The following is a 24,266-nucleotide window of genomic DNA, read 5'->3' as shown; positions in this document are numbered from 1 at the left end:
TTTGGAATCAGCAGGCCAGGGCTCTGCCACTTTCAACGTGAGCATATTGTGCAATCTCTATGAGCCTCCGTTCCCTTATCTAAAAAGCGAAATCAATAATGCCTAGTCCAAAGAATTATTGTGCATGGACTCAACAAGACACCCTAATACAACTGCTGTGCGCAGTGTCACCTTATGCTTCTAATCCTCTTTCTGCTCTTTTCTTTAGAAGATGGCTTGGATCATTTCCAAGGCAAACCCTACCTCTGTTGAGTTCTATCCCATGCTGTCCTGTCACGGCCCAAATCTTGTTGTTACTTAACCCTTCCCCCGCCTCTAACATCTTTGATCCGTTCTTCTCCACAATTATTTTCACTCCTTTTATACAAACATGCTGACTTCGCACCATCCTTAAAAAACCTCCCTCACTGCCATGTCAGCTCTCTTCTTCCATTCACACCCAACCGTGTTGGGTGGATAAACCATTCAGTACCATTATTTTTTAAATTCCCATCACTTCTTCTCCCCTCTGCAATCTGTCTTCTCCTGCCAACACACTACTTAATTTCAGTGGATTCATTCAGCAAACATTTATAAGCATTTACCATGATGCCACGTCCCGGGCACCGTGCGCAGTAACTTAAGTTGTTATGATACTGTGCCCTTGACAATGTCCTTACTGGCCAGAGGTCACCAAGAGCAATTCTCAGCCCAGTGACTTCTTTCCGTTTCACTCTGACTTGTCGGAAACTTCCCCTTCTGAGGCTTCTTGGCTACGTCTCCCTTGGCTCCTCTGCTCCTTTGATCTTGCTGTATTTACTTTATATTACCCTCCCAATTCCCCAGGCCTCCATCTTCAGCTCTCGTCCCTCCCTCTCTTTTAATTTTATCCTGTGAACTTCCTGTAATTATCCACTGCATTTGGTGGATATATGTGGGCATTTTTCTAGGAGAAGAGTTAATAGCTTAGCTTTTACCAGCTTTGTAAAGACTCTGTGACCCTTCCAAAAAACCAAACACCCTACCTACTCCATCCCACGTTTAGTTAGCCTTGTCCATCGGCCGTAATGACTGCCACTGTCCCCCAGATGCTGCCGGATCCTGATCTCTAACCCTGGCCTCTTTCCCATGCGCCAGTGGCCGTCTCCCTAACTCACCGAGGGCCCACCTGGAGGATCCTTCTAGAATAACAGTTCCCATCAGGCAGGTGGCAGAACTTGACCCCCACCCAGAGGCCTTGTGTGGCTGGGTGATAGGCAGGGTGCCCGTATAACCCGAGCCCTGGGGCAGCCGCTCTGCTCTGACCTCAGGCTGAGCCACGCAGCATTTCCCGTCCTCCTCCGCTGGTTCCAGGAAAACCTTCTTCTCTGGTCCATCCCTTCAACGCAGCCGCAGAGCTGCCTGCAGCCATCATTACAGCTTGCTTTCACTGGAGCCCTCTCTTTCCAGAGCGTCCAAGCCCCATATCCACTGTTGATCAAATTCCACTATCTCTCTTTGCAAAAAAGGGATCTTTTGTAGTTTTCCCCTCACCCCTATAAAAGGTTCTAAAAGGTCTTTCTGCCTCTGTCATTCCCTTCTATCTTCCAAACACATGGCCCGTCATTTCAATTTTAAAAAAATCCTTCGATGCTTCTTGATGGCCTGCGTGATGAAATCCAAACACGTCATGACTTTGAAAGCCCCTCCCCAATCAGGCTTCCTTCTCCCTTTTCAGGTCAGATCTGCAGTGATTTCTCTTTTTCTTTTTTTCTTTCATTTTTTTTTTTTTTTGAGACAGAGTCTCACTCTGTTGCTGGGGCTAGAGTGCCGTAGCGTCAGCCTAGCTCACAGCAACCTCAAACTACTGGGCTCAAGCAATCCTTCTGCCTCAGCCTCCCGAGTAGCTGGGACTACAGGCATGCACCACCATGCCCGGCTAATTTTTTCTATATGTTTTTAGTTGGCCAATTAATTTCTTTCTATTTTTAGTAGTGACGGGGGGGGGGGGAGCCTCACTCTTGCTCAAGCTGGTTTCAAACTCCTGACCTTGAGTGATCCTCCTGCCTCGGCCTCCCAGAGTGCTAGGATTACAGGCGTGAGCCACCGCGCCCGGCCTGCAGCGATTTTTCTTTCACATGTTACTCTTCTATCACGCAGTCACTTTGCCATCACCTTCTTTTGGACTCCCCACCCCTCTGCCTTTTCTCAGACCTGAAAAGCCTTTTCCAGACTGTCAAAGAAGCCAGCTCCTCCATCAGGCCCCAGCTCGAATGTGAGCGCTTCTGTAAGCCTGCCTTTTCCTACCTGTGAGCATTGATCACTCCTTCCTCAGGCCCCTCAAAGCAACTGGCCCCAACAAGCATGCACTTCTCAGACAGCTCTGCCATTGGCTGCTTGTGTGCCTCCCTCACTCGAGGAGGGCAGGCCTCGTGCACTGGTTCTCTTTGCACCCCGGCACTTAGGACAGAGCTGGCCTCTGAGGCCCGCGGCGTGAATGCTTGGAGACGAATGAAGGAACGGACGGGAACGCCGCCGTCTTCACCCGCAGTGCTGCCTGCCCTCCTCGACCCCTCGACCCCTCGACCCCTCGCCTCTGCACAGGAAGGGAGAGCGTCGGTGAGACCAGGTAGACGGCCTCAGAATACACCCACAATTTCCACAAAACAGGTATCGAAATATGGAAAGGAGCTATGGCATAGCAAGGAAAGGATGAATACAAAGAAGCCAAATTTTACATCTTATCCGGCTACTTCTCTCTAGCTAGCAGTGAAGACAGCCTCTTAATTGGCATAGTAAGATGTGTTCAGTTTCTTTTTTGTTTTTGTTTGAAACTGGGTTTCGCTATGTTCCTTGGGCCAGCCTCAAACTCCTGGGTTCAAGGGATCCTCCCATCTCAGCCTCCTGAGCTGCTGGGATCACAGGTGTGCACAACCTCACCTGGCTGTTCAGTTTCTTAGAAAGAGCACCCTGGCTGCAACGTGGAGAGAACTCGAGGCAGGACGTTATGTGTGCCCGAACTAATCAGTGGTAGTAGATATGGAGAGGAGGGAACAGACTGAAGAAATATTAAGGAAGTGCGATTTTTTTTTTTTTTGAGACAGATTCTCACTCTGTCACGGGGGCTAGAGTGAGTGCCATGGTGTAAGCTTAGCTCACGCAACCTCAAACTCCTGGGCTCAAGCGATTCTCCTGCCTCAACCTCCCGAGTAGCTGGGACTACAGGCATGTGCCACCATGTCCGGCTAATATTTTCTATATATTTGTAGTTGGCCAATTAATTTCTTTCTATTTTTAGTAGAGACGGGTCTCGCTTTTGCTCAGGCTGGTCTCAAACTCCTGACCTTGAGCGATCCTCCTGCTCTCGGCCTCCCAGAGTGGGAAGTGCGATTTTTAAGACGACACTTTGAAGGGTCAAAAGAGGTGGAAGAGTCAAGAGTTCATTCATTGATTCATTCAACTTATTTCATGAGTCCTTCTATGTGCCAGGACTGTGAGAGGTGCTGGGAATTTTTTATTTTAAGCAGTGAAAAAGGTATTGTCCTTGAATTTGAGACACTGAGTTTCTGACACTACAATCGGCTGTCTGATTGTGTACAGCAATTAACACCCCACCACTCTGGCTTGGATGCAAGTAAATATGAGCAGCATTATCATCTGTTCCCTAGAGAACACAGCCGTGGCCACCTGGGTGGACAGATGGATGTGCTGACGTAAGACCAGAAGGGAGACATCTGCTATGTTCTAACAAAGCACAATTTAAAATTTTTATTTTAATTATGAAGGTAATATATACTTTCGTATTATAGAAAAACTAGGAAAGAAATGTGCACTTAGTATAGAAAATTAGGAAATACACCAGTTTCAAAGAAGGGGAAAAGAATCTATAATCTCATCACATAAACGCAATCATCTTTATCTTCCTTTAGACTTTATTCAATGCACAATACCTAGAAAAGCATATAATAATAAATGAGCCAATTTCTTCCATTTTAAGCATATTGTGAACATTTGTCCATTCCAGAAAATAAAATTCTACAGTATCCTTTTTAATGGTTGTGTAATAATCCACTATATGGATGTATTACAATTTAATTAATCCACAATTTTTAATTAGATCCTTTTAATCTTTCAGAAATAACTGAAGATCAAGTGGAAATTTATTTCATTAGTTTTAACAATAATGGTTCTTTTTTTTTTTTTGAGACAGAGTCTCGCTTTGTTGCCCAGGCTAGAATGAGTGCCGTGGCATCAGCCTAGCTCACAGCAACCTAAAACTCCAGGGCTCAAGCAATCCTGCTGTCTCAGTCTCCCAAGTAGCTGGGACTACAGGTATGTGCCACCATGCCTGGCTAATTTTTTCTATATATATATTAGTTGGCCAATTAATTTCTTTCTATTTATAGTAGACAGGATCTCACTCAGGCTGGTTTTGAACTCCTGACCTTGAGCAATCTGCCCGCCTCGGCCTCCCAGAGTGCTAGGATTACAGGCGTGAGCCACTGCGCCCGGCCTAACAATACTCTTTCTTAAAAATAATAATGTCTGTTAGGGTCTACACTAATTCAAAACTATGCAGTGAAGGGATTCTCAGAAATGTAGTTCCAGTTTAGCTAAGTCGACATGATACAAATCCACCATAGTTGATACATTCTCAACTTGGCATCTATGTGTACCTTTTAGACTCATATTTAACTTACTTTTCAAATGAGGACAATAGAATAATCATGCTTCCACCAACATAATGCACAGATGAAAAAGACTCCCAGGATACTCTCACTAATCAACAGTAAGAGCAGCAAACCTCATCTGTACTTAGAATTAGATACTACAATGTTTTTAAATATTTTTATGATTATGGTCTTCAAACCATTTCTCAATATTTGCGTCATTAACTAATTAAAAGTGCAGAACCAATTCATGGCATCCTGTAAAAAATCATGGGCTTGGTAAAAGGAAAACAAAAATATATAAACATTGGCTCAATAACATGTGTCAATATGTTATGGATTTGTATAATCAGTCACTGGGAAATTGACATCTGTAGAGTCTTAAAAGGGAAACTGACATCTGTAGAGTCTTAAAAAATTATATAAAAAAGAAAAGCAAAACAGAAACAAAAAAATCTCTTAGATCATCTGTCCATCTCCAAATACGAATTTTGTATCTTATATTTTTACCTATTTGGATTGTAAATGTAACCCAGGCCAGAGATGATGGTGGCTCAGGCCACAGTGACAGCAGTGGAATAGAGAGAAATAAATGAATTAGAGATATTTTGGTAGTACAGTCAAAAGACCTGCTGATATTTGGGAGGCAGAGGGTTAATAAAGAGATCAAGATTTTTGGCCTGAGTAATTTTATTATACCATTTACCAACAAAGGGATGACTGAGGGGGGAGCAAAGTTGAAAGGAAAACAAGGATTATTCAGAATAGTATTTCGCTTGTGCCAAGATATCAGCCGGAAGGCATCCCTGTGGATGTCCTGTCGGTATCTGCGATAGATCCGGGCTGGATTTTTTAAAAATTGGTAACATATTATTTTATAAATTATTATTGTTACTAATAATAGTTATTATTATTAATAATTATTATTATCACCACTACTACATCGGGAAGGAAAGGCTCAGCAACCTAGGGCTGTCTCAATCCCTTGAGAAAACCGCCAAAGGGAAGGCAGGGCTGTGCAAAGTTCCCATTCATCCTCCAGCGCCGGGAGCCCCGCGCGTCTCGCACCAATCAGCTTCCAAGGCCCCTGCGCCAGAAGTGGGCGGGGCTCAGATGGGCTCGGCCGCCTCCGCTGCTCAGGCTTGGCCACGTTTGAAGCCCTGCAGGTCCTTGAAGGTACGTAAATCGCCTTTAAATCCCTTGGGAAAGAATTGAGTTCCTTTTCCAATTTAAGATTAGAAAAATTAAGTTATTAATTATCTTTACTCTTGTCATTTATTCGTTTCATTTAGTGTCTCATTGTCTTCTATGGAGATCTAAACTACCTCCGAGCTTTGCGGATCTGCGGCTCCCATCCCCGCGCACGCGCGGGTGATGAGGAGGGCGGGCCTGTTTCCGGGTGGCGCGTGGGGCGCGAGGCCCGGAGCTGCCCCAGCTGCCACCAACATGGAGACTCTGTACCGAGTCCCGTTCTTAGTGCTCGAATGTCCCAACCTGAAGCTGAAGAAGCCGCCCTGGGTGCACATGCCGTCGGCCATGACGGTGTACGCTCTGGTGGTGGTGTCTTACTTCCTCATCACCGGAGGTAACTCGGGCTGGCCGGGCCCGGGAGGCTGCGGCGCGGACAGCGGACGCGCCTGGGACGCGAGTCTGCCCCGCGGCTCCCTCAGCCTGGGCGAGCGTCTCTCTGCTCTCGTCTTTCCGTCAGGTGGAGGGAAGCTCGGGGCCCCCGAGCAGTAACGTCCAGGTTGCTCCGCCTTCACTCCCTCCCTGAATCTTGAGACAACTCGTTTCTTACCCCTTTGCCTTTCCTCTCCGCCAGCCTCTCATCCCAGGGGGCGAGTCAAATATATTTCTCACGCCTAGAATTGTTGCTCTTTTCATTGCTTGCCTTACGTTGTCTGACAAAGGTGCTGGGACAGTCCAGTTTGTCCTGCTTTACTTCCGTGGTCGGTCAAGAGCGTGTGGGACTTTTAACTTGTCTTTGTCTGCGGCCCCTGGAACCTTGGGATAGGCCTCACAGTGTTATGCTTGTTAGCTCAAAGTCAGGGACCTTGCCTGAAGGACCTTGTTATAAAAAAAAAAGATAAATAAAAAAAAAAAAAGAAAGTCAGGGACCTGTGTTGCTTTTTGCATCATCTACTATAGCTAAGAATGGCATTTTGCGAAGCCACGGTTTTGATAAATATTCGAGATTAGGGATGAGATTTGCAGAAGAATCTCGGTCAGAAGTTGAGAGTTAAAAAAAATAAAAATAGCATTACTGTTAAATGCTTCTGAATTATCTGTCGTCTGATCCTGTCCTTTTCAAATAGAAAATTGCAAAGGGGCGTTTCCTTGCATATTGGTGAGTTGGCAATCCGACTGCAGTCTTTTCGGAGCCACCACCCTTTCAAGCCGCAGTTCTGAGATTTACTCAGGACTGTGCTACTGTACTTTTAGATTTGGGGAAGTTATGTACTTAATTTGGAAATTATAAAATTAAAGCTCTACAGATTAGGGACAGCAAAAGTAGTTCTACTTTTAAGGGAAAAGCCATATAATCATTATTTTTCATACCTGTTTTGTGAGAATAGTTGGCACTGAAGAGGGCACTGAAGAATCTAAAACTGAGGGGTCTTATCCCTTGCCCCAGACAGTGACAATTATGTTCATTTAAATAAATTGCATTTTAAATATTTTTTAGTTAACAAGGTACTATTTAGCATTGCATTAGCATTAACATTTGCTCAGCACATTAATAGCTACTGTATTATTGAATAAATACAAATTAAAATGCATGTGCTTTTTTTTTTTTTTAAATGAGTAATAGAGTCTTTATCTGCTAGTCACTTGATGTAACCCTACTTCCCTTGGAGCCAGATCCTTCATGAGAAGCCTTAGTTTTCCTTCTGGCCACTTTTTCCCTGTTGATTATTGTATTGGGGAGATTTCTTTGCTCCAACCACTGGGGCAAAGTAGAAAGGATACCTTTAGTGACCAAGTCCATGAAGTATCATGTATGATGAATTGGTTTTGCTACTGGGAGGAAAGGAGTCTCTTCTAAAAACTGTAAGTGCACTTTTATAAACAAACTATTTATTGCTGAGAAATAGCAAATAGTATTGAGTCCCTATTAAGTTCTAGGCACTAGGTGCTAGAGATAATTGAACAAAAGGACTGTGCCCTCTTGAAGCTTATAATGTCATGGTTGAGGCATGTTAAATAGTACATAATTTCTTTCCATTAAAAATGATCACAAATGCAATGAAGGAAAAGAACAAGAGGTTCTGAGAAAATAGTGGGAGTTGGGAGCATCATTTAGATTGGAATGTGGTTCCTGAGGGAATGACATGTAAGTCAAAATCTGAAGGGTTAGGGGAAAGGGTATGCTAGGCAGAAGGAAAAGTAGGACAAATGTGGGATCTAGAGACCAATTAGGTGGCTTTTGTAATTGACTTAGACTATACTATATTGATGGCAGCAGAGATGGAGGATAATATAATGAAAAGTATGTTGGAAGGAGATTCAGTAAATCTTGATAAATTCATTGGGTGTAGAGGAAGAATGAAGGGTGAGGGAATTTACCCATTTCTGATTTGAGAACTTGAGGAGATGGAAGTGTCATTTTCTTTCTTTTTTTTTTTTTTTTGATACAGAGTCTCACTCTGTTACCCAGGCTAGAGTGCCATGGCGTCAGCCTAGCTCACAGCAACCTCAGAATCCTTGGCTCAAAGCGATCCTCCTGCCTCAGCCTCCCGGGTAACTGGGACTACAGGCATGCACCACCATGCCCGGCTAATTTTTTCTATATATTTTTATTTGGCCAATTAATTTCTTTCTATTTTTAGTAGAGACGGGGGGGGGGGGGGCTCGCTCTTGCTCAGGCTGGTTTCAAACTCCTGACCTTCAGTGATCCTCTTGCCTCGGCCTCCCAGAATGCTAGCATTATTTATAGGTGTGAGCCACTGCGCTTGGCCTGAAGTATGATTTTCTAAGATTGAAGAAATAGTTTTTGGTGGGAAATGGTAAACCATAGGTAACTTTGGGTTATAATCAATTGGATATGCCAAATTTGCAGATAGGCTTCTAGATCTGTGAAAAGAGGTCTGTGTTGAAGTTGGTCAGTTAGCAAATGTTTACTGAACTCCCATGAGATAGTGAAGAATATAGACCAAAGTCCCTGTACTTAAGCAGTTTACCTCCAATGGTGTTAATGTTATTTGAAAGGTCTTGTCACATTGAGAGTCTTCAGTGCATAGAATTGAAAGCCCTGGGAACTCAATTTGGAGAGAATATAGAGAGAAAAGGACAATGGACCAAGCCCTGAGGGACTCCCAACATTTAGTGGTTTTATAGAAGAAGAGGATCAGTAGAGAGGTTGCAAGAAAACATGGAGAGGAGTGTCACAAAAGTCATTAAGAAGAGGGTGTTTTTCAAGAAAATGGGTTTAGTAAACTGGATTGAGTGCTTCTGGGAAGCCTCCTAAGATGACAACTGAGAAGTGTCCATTGAATTTGACAACATGGAAGTCATTGGCAACCTGCTAGAGCAGTATCAGTGGTGGCAGAAGCCAGATTGGAGTGAGTTGAAGACTGAAGGATGGGTAAGTAAGGAAGGGAAGATGGCAAGTTTGCCTAATTTTTTCCAGAAGGAGGCCTGACTCCCTTTCATAAAGAAAGGATAGAAATAGTATTAGCTAGGAGGGTCTGAAGTTCAGGGGTTGGTTGGTGTAGGGAAAGAGAAGTTGAAAATATAGGAGGAAGAATAGATGTCCAAAGAAACAAAGTCCCTGAGAAGGCAAGAAGGAATGGAGTCCTGATAACTGCAGAGGGGGTCTCGTATTGATAGGAGGAGGGACTTTTCTTTAGTGTAGTTGGAGGAGAGATAGGATGGATGCTGGGACCAAGAGTTTGTAGATTTGGTGGGGAGAAGATAAGGGAATTTCCGTGTGAATGCTTTGTCAGGCATTGTCAGGGTGAGGGAAACACAGGCTTGCTTTGCTTAAGAAAAGCTGGAGATGATGATGTTTAAAAACAGTGGAGAAAGTAAAGAGTAGATAGATGTTGACGGTGGAGATTGCGAAAACTGTTTATGTTGAAGAACATTAACATTAATGATCATGGCATTATGACATAATGATGAATAATAACAATTGTAGGAATCTCCTGTATTGCTAGTCTGCCTGATGGTGTGGTTTTAAAATGTCCTTGTTTTGCATATAAGCAAGACAATTTCTCTTGTTAATCTTTCCATTTATAGAAACAAATCCAAGCATATGTGGACCATTTTCTCGAACTGAAATACAGCTGTTAATGCTAAATCTCCTTTATTGTAGAGTCATTCTTGAGTATAAGCAACTGTTACTGAATGAATTTCCTTTATAAAATTTGTACTCCTTTTAAGGATAATATTGTTTTAGAAGTAATTCTAAAACTTCGAGTTGACTATCTGAATGGCTTATTGGAAGCTTAGATTAGCTGAGCTGAACCTCATTTGATTATAATAATGCAATCAAAGTGTCCTATTTAAAAATATATGCACCTTTAGAGACAATGAAAACTATAATCCTATTTTTAAAAATTAGGAATCCAATCTAATTTTCTCTATTGTCTTTCATTTAGGAATAATTTATGATGTTATTGTCGAACCTCCAAGTGTTGGCTCTATGACTGATGAACATGGGCACCAGAGGCCAGTAGCTTTCTTGGCCTACAGGTAAAGATAGCTTTTTGAATGATTTGGTAGCAAGAAAGAAGGTTGTTGGGGTATGCCTGCTTGTTTAAAAATACAGTAAAACCTATGAGCTCCATCTGTACTTAGACAACAGCTATTTTAAAACGCTGAATTCTGAATTGCCAGGAAGTGGGGCAAGAGCAAGAGTAGAAGTATATCATTTATTCATTTATTAGGAAATAAAGTATTTCATAGTGATTTATATATCACCAATTTAAAGGAGGATATCAGGCCGGGCGCGGTGGCTCACGCCTGTAATCCTAGCTCTCTGGGAGGCCGAGGCGGGCGGATTGCTCGAGGTCAGGAGTTCGAAACCAGCCTGAGCAAGAGTGAGACCCCGTCTCTACTATAAATAGAAAGAAATTAATTGGCCAAATAATATATATAGAAAAAATTAGCCGGGCATGGTGGCGCATGCCTGTAGTCCCAGCCACTTGGGAGGCTGAGGCAGAAGGATCGCTTGAGCCCAGGAGTTTGAGGTTGCTGTGAGCTAGGCTGATGCCATGGCACTCATTCTAGCCTGGGCAACAAAGCGAGACTCTGTCTCAAAAAAAAAAAAAAAAAAAGGAGGATATCAATTTAAAATACATTTATAAACTATTCCGGGGGTCAGCAGACTACAGCCACTTTTTTTTGCAGGTAAAGTTCTGATGAAATCAATGATGCCCGTTTGTGTATATCTATGGCTGCTTTCAAGGTATAGTAGCTGAGTTGAGTAGGTGTGACACAAGCCATGTGGCCTGCAACTCTAAGATTTTTACTGTATAGACATTTAAGAAAGTATTTGTGGGCCAGGCGTGGTGGCTCACACCTGTAATCCTAGCACTCTGGGAGGCTGAGGCGGGTGGATCGCTCAAGGTCAGGAGTTCGAAACCAGCCTGAGCAAGAGTGAGACCTCATCTCTACTAAAAATAGAAAAAAATTAATTGGCCAACTAATATATATAGAAAAAATCAGCTGGGCATGGTGGCGCATGCCTGTAGTCCTAGCTACTCGGGAGGCTGAGGCAGGAGGATTGCTTGAACCCAGGAGTTTGAGGTTGCTATGAGCTGGGCTGACGCCACGGCACTCACTCTAGTCTGGGCAACAAAGCAAGACTCTGTCTCAAAAAAAAAAAAAAAAAGAAAGTATTTGTGGACCCTGGGCTATACCATTAAATAACAAAATTAATTTTTTGGGACTTGAGGGTTTCATTTCAGCAATGAAACACCATTCCAGCGTGGTTTGGTTTACCTGAACAATCCTTATATTACTTTCTAAAATCTACTTGAGGCCGTTTTGTTACAACAGGGGGATCTGTTCATCGTCTCTGGTGAATGTATCTCACTTGTTCTTGCTCTGTAAACCTACCTTGTCCTTCCTCCATAAACTTTATTTCATGCTTACAAAAAAATAAAATAAAATCAACTTGATAAATATCTACCTAAATATAGCTATATGTTTATATTCATATTTACAGCAATGCTATGTATTCGTAAATATTCCTGGAAATAATGATTTTGATTCTCGGAGGCGGGGCAGGTAAATGACAGGAGATCTTGATGGTGGGGAGACCTTTCATAGTGTCCTCTTTTGCACTGTTGAAGTTTGAACCTGTTACATACATTGTGTTTCAATAAAAGCAATTAGTTAGCAAAAAATATATCTTCTTTACATATGCCAATGTGTAATCATCCCTTTAACAGAGAAGTTGGCTTTTTGAGGTCCCTGAACTCTAGGAGTTTGTTGAAAGCTCTGTATTTCTAGAAAAATCAAGATACATATACAAGGGCTGTCCAGAAAGTATCCAGCCATTGTTAATATAATGAGAACGGTTACATGGCTGGATACTTTCCAGATAGACCTTGTATATATACACACAAATCTGTGTGTAATAATAAGGGTTTATAGCTCACTGAAGTCCTTGTGGGGTTCATGGAGCCTTATTTAAGAATACTTGCTTTTGGCTGGGCGTGGTGGCTCACACCTGTAATCCTAGCGCTCTGGGAGGCCAAGGCGGGCGGATTGCTCGAGGTCAGGAGTTTGAAACCAGCCTGAGCAAGAGCAAGACCCTGTCTCTACTATAAATAGAAAGAAATTAATTGGCCATCTAATATATATAGAAAAAAATTAGCCGGGCTTGGTGGCACATGCCTGTAGTCCCAGCCACTCAGGAGGCTAAGGCAGAAGGATTGCTTGAGCCCAGGAGTTTGAAGTTGCTGTGAGCTAGGCTGATGCCATGGCACTCACCCGTGAGCAACACAGCGAGACTCTGTCTCAAAAAAAAAAAAAAAAAAAGAATACTTGCTTTTAAAATATTTCCCCTTGAAGCAAGAAGTTTATTAATTGTTACCATAAAACTTCAATAAACCCTTCTAACCAATTCGAAATTAGTTTGATATGGATAGTAGAAATTTAAATAGCATAACTTTTAAATGCTAAGCTGAAGTTCTGAATAAAGCATTCATATACATAAAATAATTGGCCTTTCTTAGCTAATAGTTAAAATATGAGGACTTATTTTATATAGACAGTTGTGTTAGTTGAGGTTTTAAAACACTTTTTGAATGTAAGCTCCATGAAGACAAAGATTTTTGTCTGTTCTATTCGTTGTTATATCCTTGGAATCTAAAACAATGCTTGATACCTAATATACTCTCAATAAATATTTGTTCAATGAATGAACAGATGAATATCCAGAGATGTAGTAAAATAGTTATAAAGGTAAGAGTAAAAAAAGTAGCACAAAAAGTTTTAGCACAAGGCAGAAATTGGAATTTCATTTAAGGGAAAAAATTCACTTTTTTAGAAATGTGTCACTTTTCTAGAAATTTTTATTTGGTGTTTTACTATGGTCATTCTTTTCTTTTTCAGAGTAAATGGACAATATATTATGGAAGGACTTGCATCCAGCTTCCTGTTTACAATGGGAGGTTTAGGTTTCATAATCCTGGACCGATCCAATGCACCAAATATCCCAAAACTCAATAGATTTCTTCTTCTATTCATTGGATTCGTCTGTGTCCTATTGAGTTTTTTCATGGCCAGAGTATTCATGAGAATGAAACTGCCGTAAGTTATTTGTGTAATCAGCAGTTTTATTTATGTTACAAATTGGTATATGATTACATAGACATCATAAAATCATAGGAAATTTAACTTTCATATAAACTGGCAAAAAGTCCAAGAACCAAAGAAACTTGTGACTTGCTCAAGGTTATAGCTACACTTAGTAGCAAAATTGAAACTAATAGGTATTTTTGGCTGTTATCCCCATGCATCTTCATGAGAAAATTTATTTTGTCTCAGCATCACTGGCTGACGATAGTTATTTATTGTTTTCTAAAGTGCCTTTTGGTTAATCTGTAATATAGGATTCCAGTAGTAATGATAATAGTGGGAAATATTTTCAAACCATTGATTGTTGCTGCTGTTTGGATGTTGGTATGAAGAAAACACATTAAGTCTTGAATGGGAAAGAAGAATTATTGCCCCTCAAAGAGATGGGAAAAGGAGATAGGTAGATATTTAAAAATTTAATTCAAAACTTTCAACATCTTTAGAAGAAAATTAAATTGTTTTTTGGCATTTCTTACAATTCCACTTACAATCATTAATTTGAAATGTGGAGAGGTCTAATCACATTTTCATATATTCTCATTCCAATGCATTAGTAACTTGGACAAGCACAACACAAAGATTAGGTCTTAGCAATTTTATATTTTAGGGACTGTGTTAAACATCACTTGTCAACTATCCTGATTTCTTAGTGTGCTTGAGTTTCACAGGTTCACTCGTTCTATGGCTTAACCTGTCCCTTGTCTATAAGATTCCTGGGGTACAATTTGCAGGCAATCATCACGTTCCTGTCTTAGCCTTGGCAGGACAGGAGAGAGCAAAGGGTTCTTTGTTAGCTGAATTTGTGTGTGGCTGAACAGCCCCCTCAGTCTCCTTTGCCAGTGGCTCTTATTTTTGTCTGGGAAAACAGTTCTGGCCATTGACTAAACTGTATGAAGTTAGGTACTCCAGCTTCTGCCTTTTGTTCCTTGTTTTTCTACCCCTGTTGGAAATAAGTCAGCATAGCCTAGTAAAGGATACTGGTATGTAAGAGACTGAAGTTTTCATAGCAGAGCAAGAAAAGAGGAGGCTCCCAGAGAGGATAAAGAGGCTTCTAAAAATTAACAGCAAAAGCAGAAGAAGCCTTTGGAGGCATGTAGCAGAACAGAGGAAGTGACCTGGTTTTGCTTATAGAACCAGATTTGTTCTCATTCTACCCAGTGTTCTCATTCTCCCTTATAGTATTAGGCCCTCTCCCTAGGATGTGTGTTAAATAAGAAAAGAAGTATTTGTCGTTTAGCTCTTGCATTTGTTTCTTTCTTTCTTATTTATTTATTTAGAGACAGTTTCACTCTGTTGCCCTGGCTAGAGTGCCATGGCATCAGCCTAGCTCACAGCAACCTCAAACTCCTGGGCTCAAGCGATCCTCCTGCCTCAGTCTCCCGAGTAGCTAGGCATGCGCCACCATGCCTGGCTAATTTTTTCTATATATTTTTAGTTGGCCAATTAATTTCTTTATTTTGAGTAGAGACAGGGTCTCGCTCTTGCTCAGGCTGGTTTCAAACTCCTGACTTTGAGTGATCATCCCACCTCTGCCTCCCAGAGTGCTAGGATTATAGCTGTGAGCTACCGCACCTGGCCTGGCTCTTGTATTTAAGATGATAGAGCTATCTAATGCTTACAAAAAAGCTTTGGCAAGTGTTTAATTCTCTGGATTGCCTCCATCTTACTTTTTACAATTATCTATGTAAATATTGTCTTCCCACTCCCATTTTATAGGCTAGTATGCAAGATTATTGACTAAATTCAAGCTTGAGGGTGGGGGAATGGGGTATACTCTCTGGGTTTCAGGTATAGATTATGTTTAGATCTAATCAAAGCAAAACAGTGGTCTAAACAAAAAGTTGCTACTCTCTGTATCTTGTTATGCATCTAAATCTAGATTTGAATTCTTAAGAGGGATGAATTTATGGTTCCCTCTTTGATGTCATTGCTAGTTTGCTCCTAATGCCTAGCACCTTGGGTATGGAGTGGAGAGAAACAATGGACAGTTTTGGATAAGAAAAGGAAGTCACATTCTTGCCTTTCCTGGAAAATTTGCAAGCCACAAAAGAGATGATGAATTAAGTCTGTTGGCCTACATATTGCATGTGACAGAATTTGGTTTAGTATCACCAGCAGGGAAGGGGTGTATCTTCCTTTTATACAAATTACCTATGATGTCCTAACAGTCTGAAAATAGTGAGTGGAATAACAACAACAACAACAGCAAAGATGTTAAAAAACACAGGTAGGGGCCGGGCGCGGTGGCTCACGCCTGTAATCCTAGCTCTTGGGAGACCGAGGCGGGCGGATTGCTCAAGGTCAGGAGTTCAAAACCAGCCTGAGCAAGACCCCGTCTCTACTGTAAATAGAAAGAAATTAATTGGCCAACTGATATATATATAAAAAAATTAGCCGGGCATGGTGGCACATGCCTGTAGTCCCAGCTACTCGGGAGGCTGAGGCAGAAGGATCGCTCGAGCCCAGGAGTTTGAGGTTGCTGTGAGCTAGGCTGACGCCATGGCACTCATTCTAGCCTGGACAACAAAGTGAGACTCTGTCTCAAAAAAAAAAAAAAAAAAAAACACAGGTAGGCAATGATTTTTCCAAATCAACTTTAGTTTCTAGCATCTGAAATAAAGGATGGCTGTGCTATAAGGTATCCGTGATAACCTTCAGGATGGAATTCTTTTTCACAAAGAGTCAGATATTATCTTTAGCAAGAGATACTTTTTAAAAAAGGAGAAAATAGCATTGAAACACTTACTGATTATGTTTTCTTTCTTTTATTTATTTTTATTTTTAAAGATGGGGTCTTGCTCTTGCTCAGGCTGGTCTCAAACTCTTGAACTCAAGCAATCCTCCCACCTTGGCCAGCCTCCCAGAGTGCTAGGATTACAGGCTTGAGCCACGGTGCCCAGCCTCGTTCTATTTTCTGATTTATGCTTCTTTAAAGACCTGATGTCTCCACTATTAATATAATTTTACTGATTAAAACATGGCTTCATTTGATGCCTTGACTTTTGAAGAAATGTGGGTGCTAATAAAATGAATGACTTTATTAACTATTTGCATATATAGTAATACATTTAAAATAAAAATTAAATTTTAGTCCCTAATATTATTAGTACAGAGTTTCAAAGGAGCAATTTTCATTGTGAAAATAAACATTTTCTAATATAGTTTATGAGATTGTGTATGTGAAATTGTATATGTGACTGTGTGTGTGTTCAATACGTTTTAAATGTACACAGAGTCAAAAAAGTAAAATGATGCTTGGGCAGGGATAGAAGACTTTGGTACAGTTTTACTTGATTTTTCTGAAAAATAATGAATGGCCATTAGACTGTCCTTAGCCTCCACTATTAGGCAGTTTTAACTTAAAAGCAGAATCTTAAAAATTAAAAAAAATAAAAATAAAATATGGCCTGTGCCAGTGTGGCAAGGTGTTAGGTGGCAGTGGAGGGATGGGTTTCTACCTTAAGGCAAGTCTGTTATAATCTATATGAATAAAACTACTCTAAACAAGCCGGGCGCGGTGGCTCACGCCTGTAATCCTAGCACTCTGGGAGGCTGAGGCGGGCGGATTGCTCAAGGTCAGGAGTTCGAAACCAGCCGGAGCAAGAGCGAGACCCTGTCTCTACTATAAATAGAAAGAAATTAATTGGCCAACTAATATATATATAAAATTAGCCGGGCATGGTGGCGCATGCCTGTAGTCCCAGCTACTCGGGAGGCTGAGGCAGCAGGATTGCTTGAGCCCAGGAGTTTGAGGTTGCTGTGAGCTAGGCTCACGCCACGGCACTCACTCTAGCCTGGGCAACAAGCGAGACTCTGTCTCAAAAAAAAAAAAAAAAACTACTCTAAACAGATGCTGCTGCATAATTGAGGGGAAAAGCCCTGCTTTACTCACACTGGCGGAAATTACCTTTTAACAATTTGAAGTAATGTCTATTAAGCCTGATGGGGAAAAGCTAGGGAGCTCCTGAGACCATGGATCAGTTCAGAAAAGTTCTCCTACAGGGAAAAGGGAAATGAAAAATAAAAAATGAGATTATAGTAATACTTAAATACTTAAGTTAATATCATTTAGGGAATGACATGATTCACATATGTGATTCTTTCATGTAACTGAAATTTAGCCCTACAAATACTAAAACATTTTATTCATTTTTCACAGACTTCCTTCTAAAATGTTTAAGTTGTATTGCCACCTTAACACTCACATTTGTATATAGCAGATATTTATTTGATACCTATTATTTGTTGGACACTGAGCATTAAGCAAGATTTTGCCTTTTTAACTAAGGGTCATTTTATATTTATATTATACATAGTACCACTTTTCAGTTTTTTTAGTTTATTTCCTTGGTGTAACCTGTCATTTCCCATTGTTGTCAGTGTACAACTATTGTAATTTCATCCTTTCCTTCCTCCTCTTTTCAGTTTGCTAGTTATTATATGATTTGAGGAAATGATGACCTAGCTATTTGATTGCCTTTTAAATCATTAGTGGCCAGAGGAGAGCTTAGTGGCTTGGCTTTGTAACCACCTTTCAGATGTTTGAGAGTCTCTTCAGTTGCTTCCAGATTTGGAGCTATATTCCATAAAATTAAGGCTGTCGAGGGTCTGGCAGATGCGTTGTATCAGCGAGTAAAATCTCATATCCAAGGTTCATTTTTAGCAAATGATAGCGGTGATTCTGAAGAAACCAAACATTTGTACAGCTGCTGAGCACAATGTGTGTTGTAGAGAAAGTGAGCAATTCGGAGTCCAGTTTGGGGCTCGCCACTTATTAGTTCTGAGACTTTGGATTAGTTCTGTGAACTCTCTTGGCCTCAAATTCCAAACCTGTGAAATGAAGTTAATAAGGTAATTCAGGTAAGTCCAGATTAAATGAGAAGGTGTCTGTGTGCCCTTAAGCATAATGTCAGCGTCAGTGTTTTTATTGTAAAGATAAACAGAGTCCTGAAAGTTATATGTTTCAAGTTGGATTCTGGCCACAGTTTCAAAAATAAATAAACCATTACTTTTTCTAAAAGAAGACAGTGAGATTTCAATTTCTAGGACGATTGGAGAAGATAGTAGACCAGGAGTGAGGAAACTTGTGTTTTAACACTGCTTTTTGTTCCTTTCTGGCCTTGTGATTTTAATCAAACCACTCAGTTGCCCCTACAGTCTCATACTCTTCACCTGTAAAATGAGACTAATAGTAATACTTGTTTCGCATACCTTTTTAGGATTGTTGCAAGGATTAAATTCAATAATGTATGTCATAGTATTTTGAGAAATTTCTGTGTTAGCATTAACTTAGTACAGTGCCTACCTTAATATGCAAAAGACACTCAATGATTATTTAAAGAATAGGTGCCTTAAAATAAAGGCTAAATAGAAGATTGGTTTTGGTGGCTTCTCCTATCTCTAGTTGTTTTTTGAAGACTTGATTTACTTTTTTTTTTGAGACACAGTCTCTCTGTCATCCAGGCTAGAGTGTGGTGGTGTCATTATAGTTCACAGCAACCTCAGACTCCTGGGCTCAAGTAATCCTCCTGCCTCAGCTTCCTGAGTAGCTGGTTCTACAGGTCCATGCCCCCATGCCCAGCTAATTTTTTTCTATTTTTTGTAGAGATGAAGTCTCATTTTTGCTTAGGCTGATCTTGAACTCTTCACCTCAGGCAGTGCTCACATCTTGGCCTCCCAGAGTACTAGGATTATAGGCATGAACCACTGCCCCAACCCGTGATTTACTTTGATTGTGTTTATCTAAAATTTTACTTGCATAAAATTCTTACCGACCAGAATGTAATACTGAAAGATATTGAAATTTTCTGAGCCTTAAGAGGGGGCTAAATCAGTCCAAAGAGAACCATAATAATCTGTTTCAACAATTTTGTTTTTATTTTTATTCCTTACCAAGAAGTATAGGAATTTGTTTTTTCCCCCTAACATGATATGTTTATAGCATTATAATATTTCTTAGTGTCCCTGAGATTTTTCTTAAGATAGGAATATATATAAATTTGGCAGCTTTGAACAGGATATGTCTGTTTAAATATTCTTTTCCATGTAAATATAAGTTGACAATATGCATGGATTTATAGTACATAGTGTAGGTCACACACTAGTCACAAGGAAGAATACCACAATATATAACTGTATCGAGAGAGAGGTCCAAAGTGCTTATTCACATATCAGTATCTGCAGATGATAGGAAACTATTCCCAAAGAGTTCTTAGTAACCTTGTTCCATAGTGTAAGCTTGCTGTTGGGTAACTTCCATTGTATGGTGCAGATATTAGTGGATGCTTACTTAAAGTCTTCTTGAACCTTTTTTTTCTTGGGAAACTTTAGGTCTTTTTTTTTTTTTTTTGAGATGGAGTCTTGCTTTGTTGCCTGGGCTAGAGCGCTGTGGCATCAGCCTAGCTCACAGCAACCTCAAACTCCTGGGCTCAAGCAATTCTCTTGCCTCAGCCTCCCAAGTAGCTGGGACTACAGGCGTAGGCCACGACACCCAACTCATTTTCTATTTTTAGTAGAGAGGGTGTGTCACTCTTGCTCACGCTGGTCTTGAACTCCTGACTTTAGGCCATCCTCCTGCCTCAGCTCCTAGGATTACAGATGTGAGCCACCAAGCCCAGCTGAAGCTTTAGGTCTTAAAGTATCTTTTTTGTGAACCATCAGGCATTTTAGTAGCAAATTTATGTGAAGCCCTCAAAGTCGATAGATAGATATATATTCAAAAAACCTTTTGATATTTTTAATTTTTATTCACTTTTCGAGTGGGGAGAGTTGAAAGGTGTTGGGTTATGTTAGCGTTGTAAAGGTGGTTGTGTTAGATGAAAGTTATCTTTACTTAAAATGTGGACTGGCCAGGCTGATGACAGTAGAAGGAAGAGGGTGTATAAATTCTGGGTAGGTTATCGGTTGCACATTAGATCTAAGTCATGTAAGGAGTCAGGGGAGTCTAGCAGCTGGAAGGGAGGAAACTCACATTCTTTAGTGCTTAATGTGTGCCAAGCTCTGAAGCAGACCTTGATGTTACTACAATAAGTAGTTTTTTTGTTTTTTTGAGACAGAGTCTCACTCTGTTGCCCAGGCTAGAGTGAGTGCCATGGCGTCAGCCTAGCTCACAGCAACCTCAAACTCCTGGGGTCAGGCCATCCTCCTGCCTCAGCCTCCCGAGTAGCTGGGACTACAGGCATGTGCCACCATGCCCGGCTAATTTTATATATATATATTAGTTGGCCAATTAATTTATTTCTATTGATAGTAGAGATGGGGTCTTGCTCTTGCTCAGGCTGGTTTTGAACTCCTGACCTCTAGCAATCCGCCCGCCTCGGCCTCCCAGAGTGCTAGGATTACAGGCTTACAGGCGTGAGCCACTGCGCCTGGCCCCACAAAGTAGTTTTTAACCCCTACCTTACTGATAAAGAAATTTGAGGCCAGGCACGGGGGCTCATGCCTGTAATCCTAGCACTCTGGGAGGCCAAGGCGGGTGGATTGTTTGAGGTTAGGAGTTTGAAACCAGCTTGAGCAAGAGCGAGGCCCTGTCTCTACTATAAAAATAGAAAGAAACTAATTGGCCAACTAATATATATAGAAAAAATTAGCCGGGCATGGTGGTGCATGCCTATAGTCCCAGCTACTCGGGAGGCTGAGGCAGCAGGATTGCTTGAGCCCAGGAGATTGAGGTTGCTGTGAGCTAGGCTGACGCCACGGCACTCACTCTAGCCTGGGCAGCAAAGCAAGACTCTGTCTCAAAAAAAAAAAAGAAACGAAATTTGAGACTCTAATAATAGCAGCTAACATTTGTCAAGTACATATTATTATGAGAAGTAGGTATGACATGAGTAGATTCTCATATCATCCTTAAAACTCTGTGTGAGGTAACCCCAGGCCCAGATGAAGAATCTTAGTGAGGTTTGGCCAGGTTTACCCAGTAAGCCATAGATGCAGGGTCAAAAGGAGATACGTTCCGAAAGCATCAGTGAATAAATGGTGTATTAAATGCTTTCTTTTTTTTTTTTTTTTTTTTTGAGACAGAGTCTCGCTTTGTTGCCCAGGCTAGAGTGAGTGCCATGGCATCAGCCTAGCTCACAGCAACCTCAAACTCCTGGGCTTGAGTGATCCTTCTGCCTCAGCCTCCCGGGTAGCTGGGACTACAGGCATGCGCCACCATGCCCGGCTAATTTTTTTTTATATATATATTAGTTGGCCAATTAATTTCTTTCTATTTATAGTAGAGACGGGGTCTCGCTCTTGCTCAGGCTGGTTTTGAACTCCTGACCTTGAGCAATCCGCCCGCCTCGGCCTCCCAAGAGCTAGGATTACTAAATGCTTTCTTAATGTGGATACTTTTACATAATTTTTCTACTTTTTCCTGATTCTATAGATCCTTAGTTAATAATAGATTTTCATGGGTTTATTGCAAAAGGAAAGGTGTGGAACTTTGTAACATGCTTTAATTTAAAACGGATTTCAAGGCTTAACTTGTACATTTAGTAAAAGGATCTTCTATTTGATCAACAGAAAGTTTGACCTTATCAATAGGTATAGCTAAAGCACTTAACTGCTGTCCAGATATTTCCTGAAGTAGTAGAGGTACAGGGGCAGATTTTTCTGTACACTGTTTATTGAGGGCTCAAAGGCCCACCTTCTAGGCATGAATAGCTCCTGATTCTCCCACTTTCTCCTCTGGTAATATTAGGATTCTTAGAAATCCAAACTAGTTCTTTGCATAAAAAAGTTTGATTTTTGGCCGGGCGCTGTGGCTCATGCCTGTATTCCTAGCTCTCTGGGAGGCCAAGGTGGGTGGATCGCTCAAGGTCAGGAGTTCGAAACCAGCCTGAGCAAGAGTGAGACTTCATCTCTACTAAAAGTAGAAAAAAATTAATTGGCCAACTAAAAATATATAGAAAAAATTAGCCGGGCATGATGGCACATACCTGTAGTCCAAGCTACTTGGGAGGCTGAGGCAGAAGGGTTGCTTGAGCCCAGGTGTTTGAGGTTGCTGTGAGCTAGGCTGACGCCACAAGACTCTAGCCCTGGCAACAGAGTAAGATTCTGTCTCCAAAAAAGGGTTTGATTTTTATTGCAATTCCGAGTCCAAAGTAGATTGACTCTTACCTTTAACTTTTACATAACACTTTTTTCTTCTTTTTCTTATTCTGTGTCATTCAGCATATTGCTTTGTAGCTTTTTTTTTGTTTTTTTTGAGATAGAGTCTCGCTTTGTTGCCCAGGCTAGAGTGAGTGCCGTGGCGTCAGCCTAGCTCACAGCAACCTCAAACTCCTGGGCTCAAGTGATCCTCCTGCCTCAGCCTCCCGAGTAGCTGGGACTACAGGCATGCACCACCATGCCCGGCTAATTTTTTCCATATATATTAGTTGGCCAATTAATTTCTTTCTATTTATAGTAGGGACGAGGTCTTGCTCTTGCTCCGGCTGGTTTTGAACTCCTGACCTCGAGTGAGCCACCGCGCCCGGCCTGCTTTGTAGCTTTATACTTTGAGGGGGAAGGGTAATAGAACTGAGGCCTGGTCATTTATTTATGTATTAGGGTAAGGGGGCAAGATATGAAATAAGAAACATAATGAGGAATCACACAATTATATTTTTGGATTTTAATTTGATTCATCATAAAATTTGGGCACTTTGAAATGTTGCTTCTTTTTCACTTTTTGTGCTTATGATTTTATTTCCACAGGGGTTATCTGATGGGTTAGAGTGCCTTTTGAGAAGAAATCAATGGATACTGGATTTGCTCCTGTTAATGAAGTTTTAAAGGCTGTACCAATCCTCTAATATGAAATGTGGAAAAGAATGAAGAGCAGCAATGAAAGAAATATCTAGTGAAGTGTATTAAAGCTTGGACTAGAATTTCTTCTTGGTATCAAAGACAAGTTTATCACAGTATTTTTTCCTGCAGACCTATACTGACATAATGATGTTAAGTGGCGTTTTCTTCTTAGTTTTTCATTTCTTAAAATATCCTCCATATCTACAACTATAATATTAAATAAAATGATTATTTTTTACAACCCCCTTAACATTTTTTGAGATGAAATTTCTGGTTTTCAGAAATTAATGTAAAGTCAGGAAGCAAGATTCCATAAGCTGAGAACTCTGGACAGCTGACCAGCTTTGCCTACGGTGCTTTGCCTTCAGACAGAGTGTGTGACAGCACGTTATTCCAGAGCAGTGTGTACGACTGTTTCCTGACAATGAGATGTATGAAAGGAGCAGAAATAAATAATTTTTATAATTAACACCTTTTAGATTTGTTTTTTTTTTCACCAAACACATTCGCATTTATTTTCTTTCTTTTTTTTTTTATTTTCTTTCCTTTTAAAAGCAAATAACAAAGACCCAGTTTACCAGCTTTACTTTTTAAACCTAAGCTTAACATTACATATTTAAGCAATTGTCAAAATTTACTAAGTTGCCAGCATTCATGCACAACTAGAAAACATCCTTAATTTATAGTAAACCAGAAATGTATTGCCATTAATGTATTAATATCTTTCATTTTTAGATTTGTTTTTTAACTGATAGTATTATTGACTTTTTGGTCTATAAATCATTTAGTCCTATCTTGTGGCTATCTTTAGCTGCTTTTTTTTTTTTTTTTTTTTTTTTTTTGAGACAGAGTCTCGCTTTCTTGCCTAGGCTAGAGTGAGTGCCGTGGCATCAGCCTAGCTCACAGCAACCTCAAACTCCTGGGCTCAAGCGATCCTCCTGCCTCAGCCTCCCGAGTAGCTGGGACTACAGGCACAAGCCACCATGCCCGGCTGATTTTTTTTATATTATATATATTAGTTGGCCAATTAATTTCTTTCTATTTTTA

At 40.8% G+C, this 24,266-nt stretch overlaps 1 protein-coding gene across 2 annotated transcripts; it reads left to right on the top strand.

Annotated features, from left to right (window-relative positions):
* The first annotated feature begins 5,983 nt into the window (after window positions 1-5,983).
* OSTC (oligosaccharyltransferase complex non-catalytic subunit) lies at window positions 5,984-23,688 on the top strand. Of its 2 annotated transcripts, XM_012766238.3 has the most exons (4): window positions 5,987-6,213; window positions 10,232-10,325; window positions 13,197-13,394; window positions 23,127-23,688. In XM_012766238.3, the coding sequence occupies exons 1-4, from the start codon at window positions 6,003-6,005 to the stop codon at window positions 23,143-23,145; spliced, it is 522 nt and encodes a 173-aa protein (XP_012621692.2). In that variant the 5' UTR covers window positions 5,987-6,002; the 3' UTR covers window positions 23,146-23,688. The 2 variants fall into 2 exon arrangements, with proteins under 2 accessions (XP_012621693.2, XP_012621692.2); XM_012766239.3 differs by lacking the exon at window positions 13,197-13,394 and having other exon boundaries at window positions 5,984-6,213.
* Window positions 23,689-24,266: the final 578 nt, after the last annotated feature.

The sequence above is a fragment of the Microcebus murinus genome, chromosome 27, assembly GCF_040939455.1.
Source record: "Microcebus murinus isolate Inina chromosome 27, M.murinus_Inina_mat1.0, whole genome shotgun sequence".
NCBI classification, from domain to species: Eukaryota; Metazoa; Chordata; class Mammalia; order Primates; family Cheirogaleidae; genus Microcebus; species Microcebus murinus.
The sequence above is the reverse complement of the archived record's forward strand: the minus strand, read 5'-3'. Positions and strand labels throughout refer to the sequence as shown.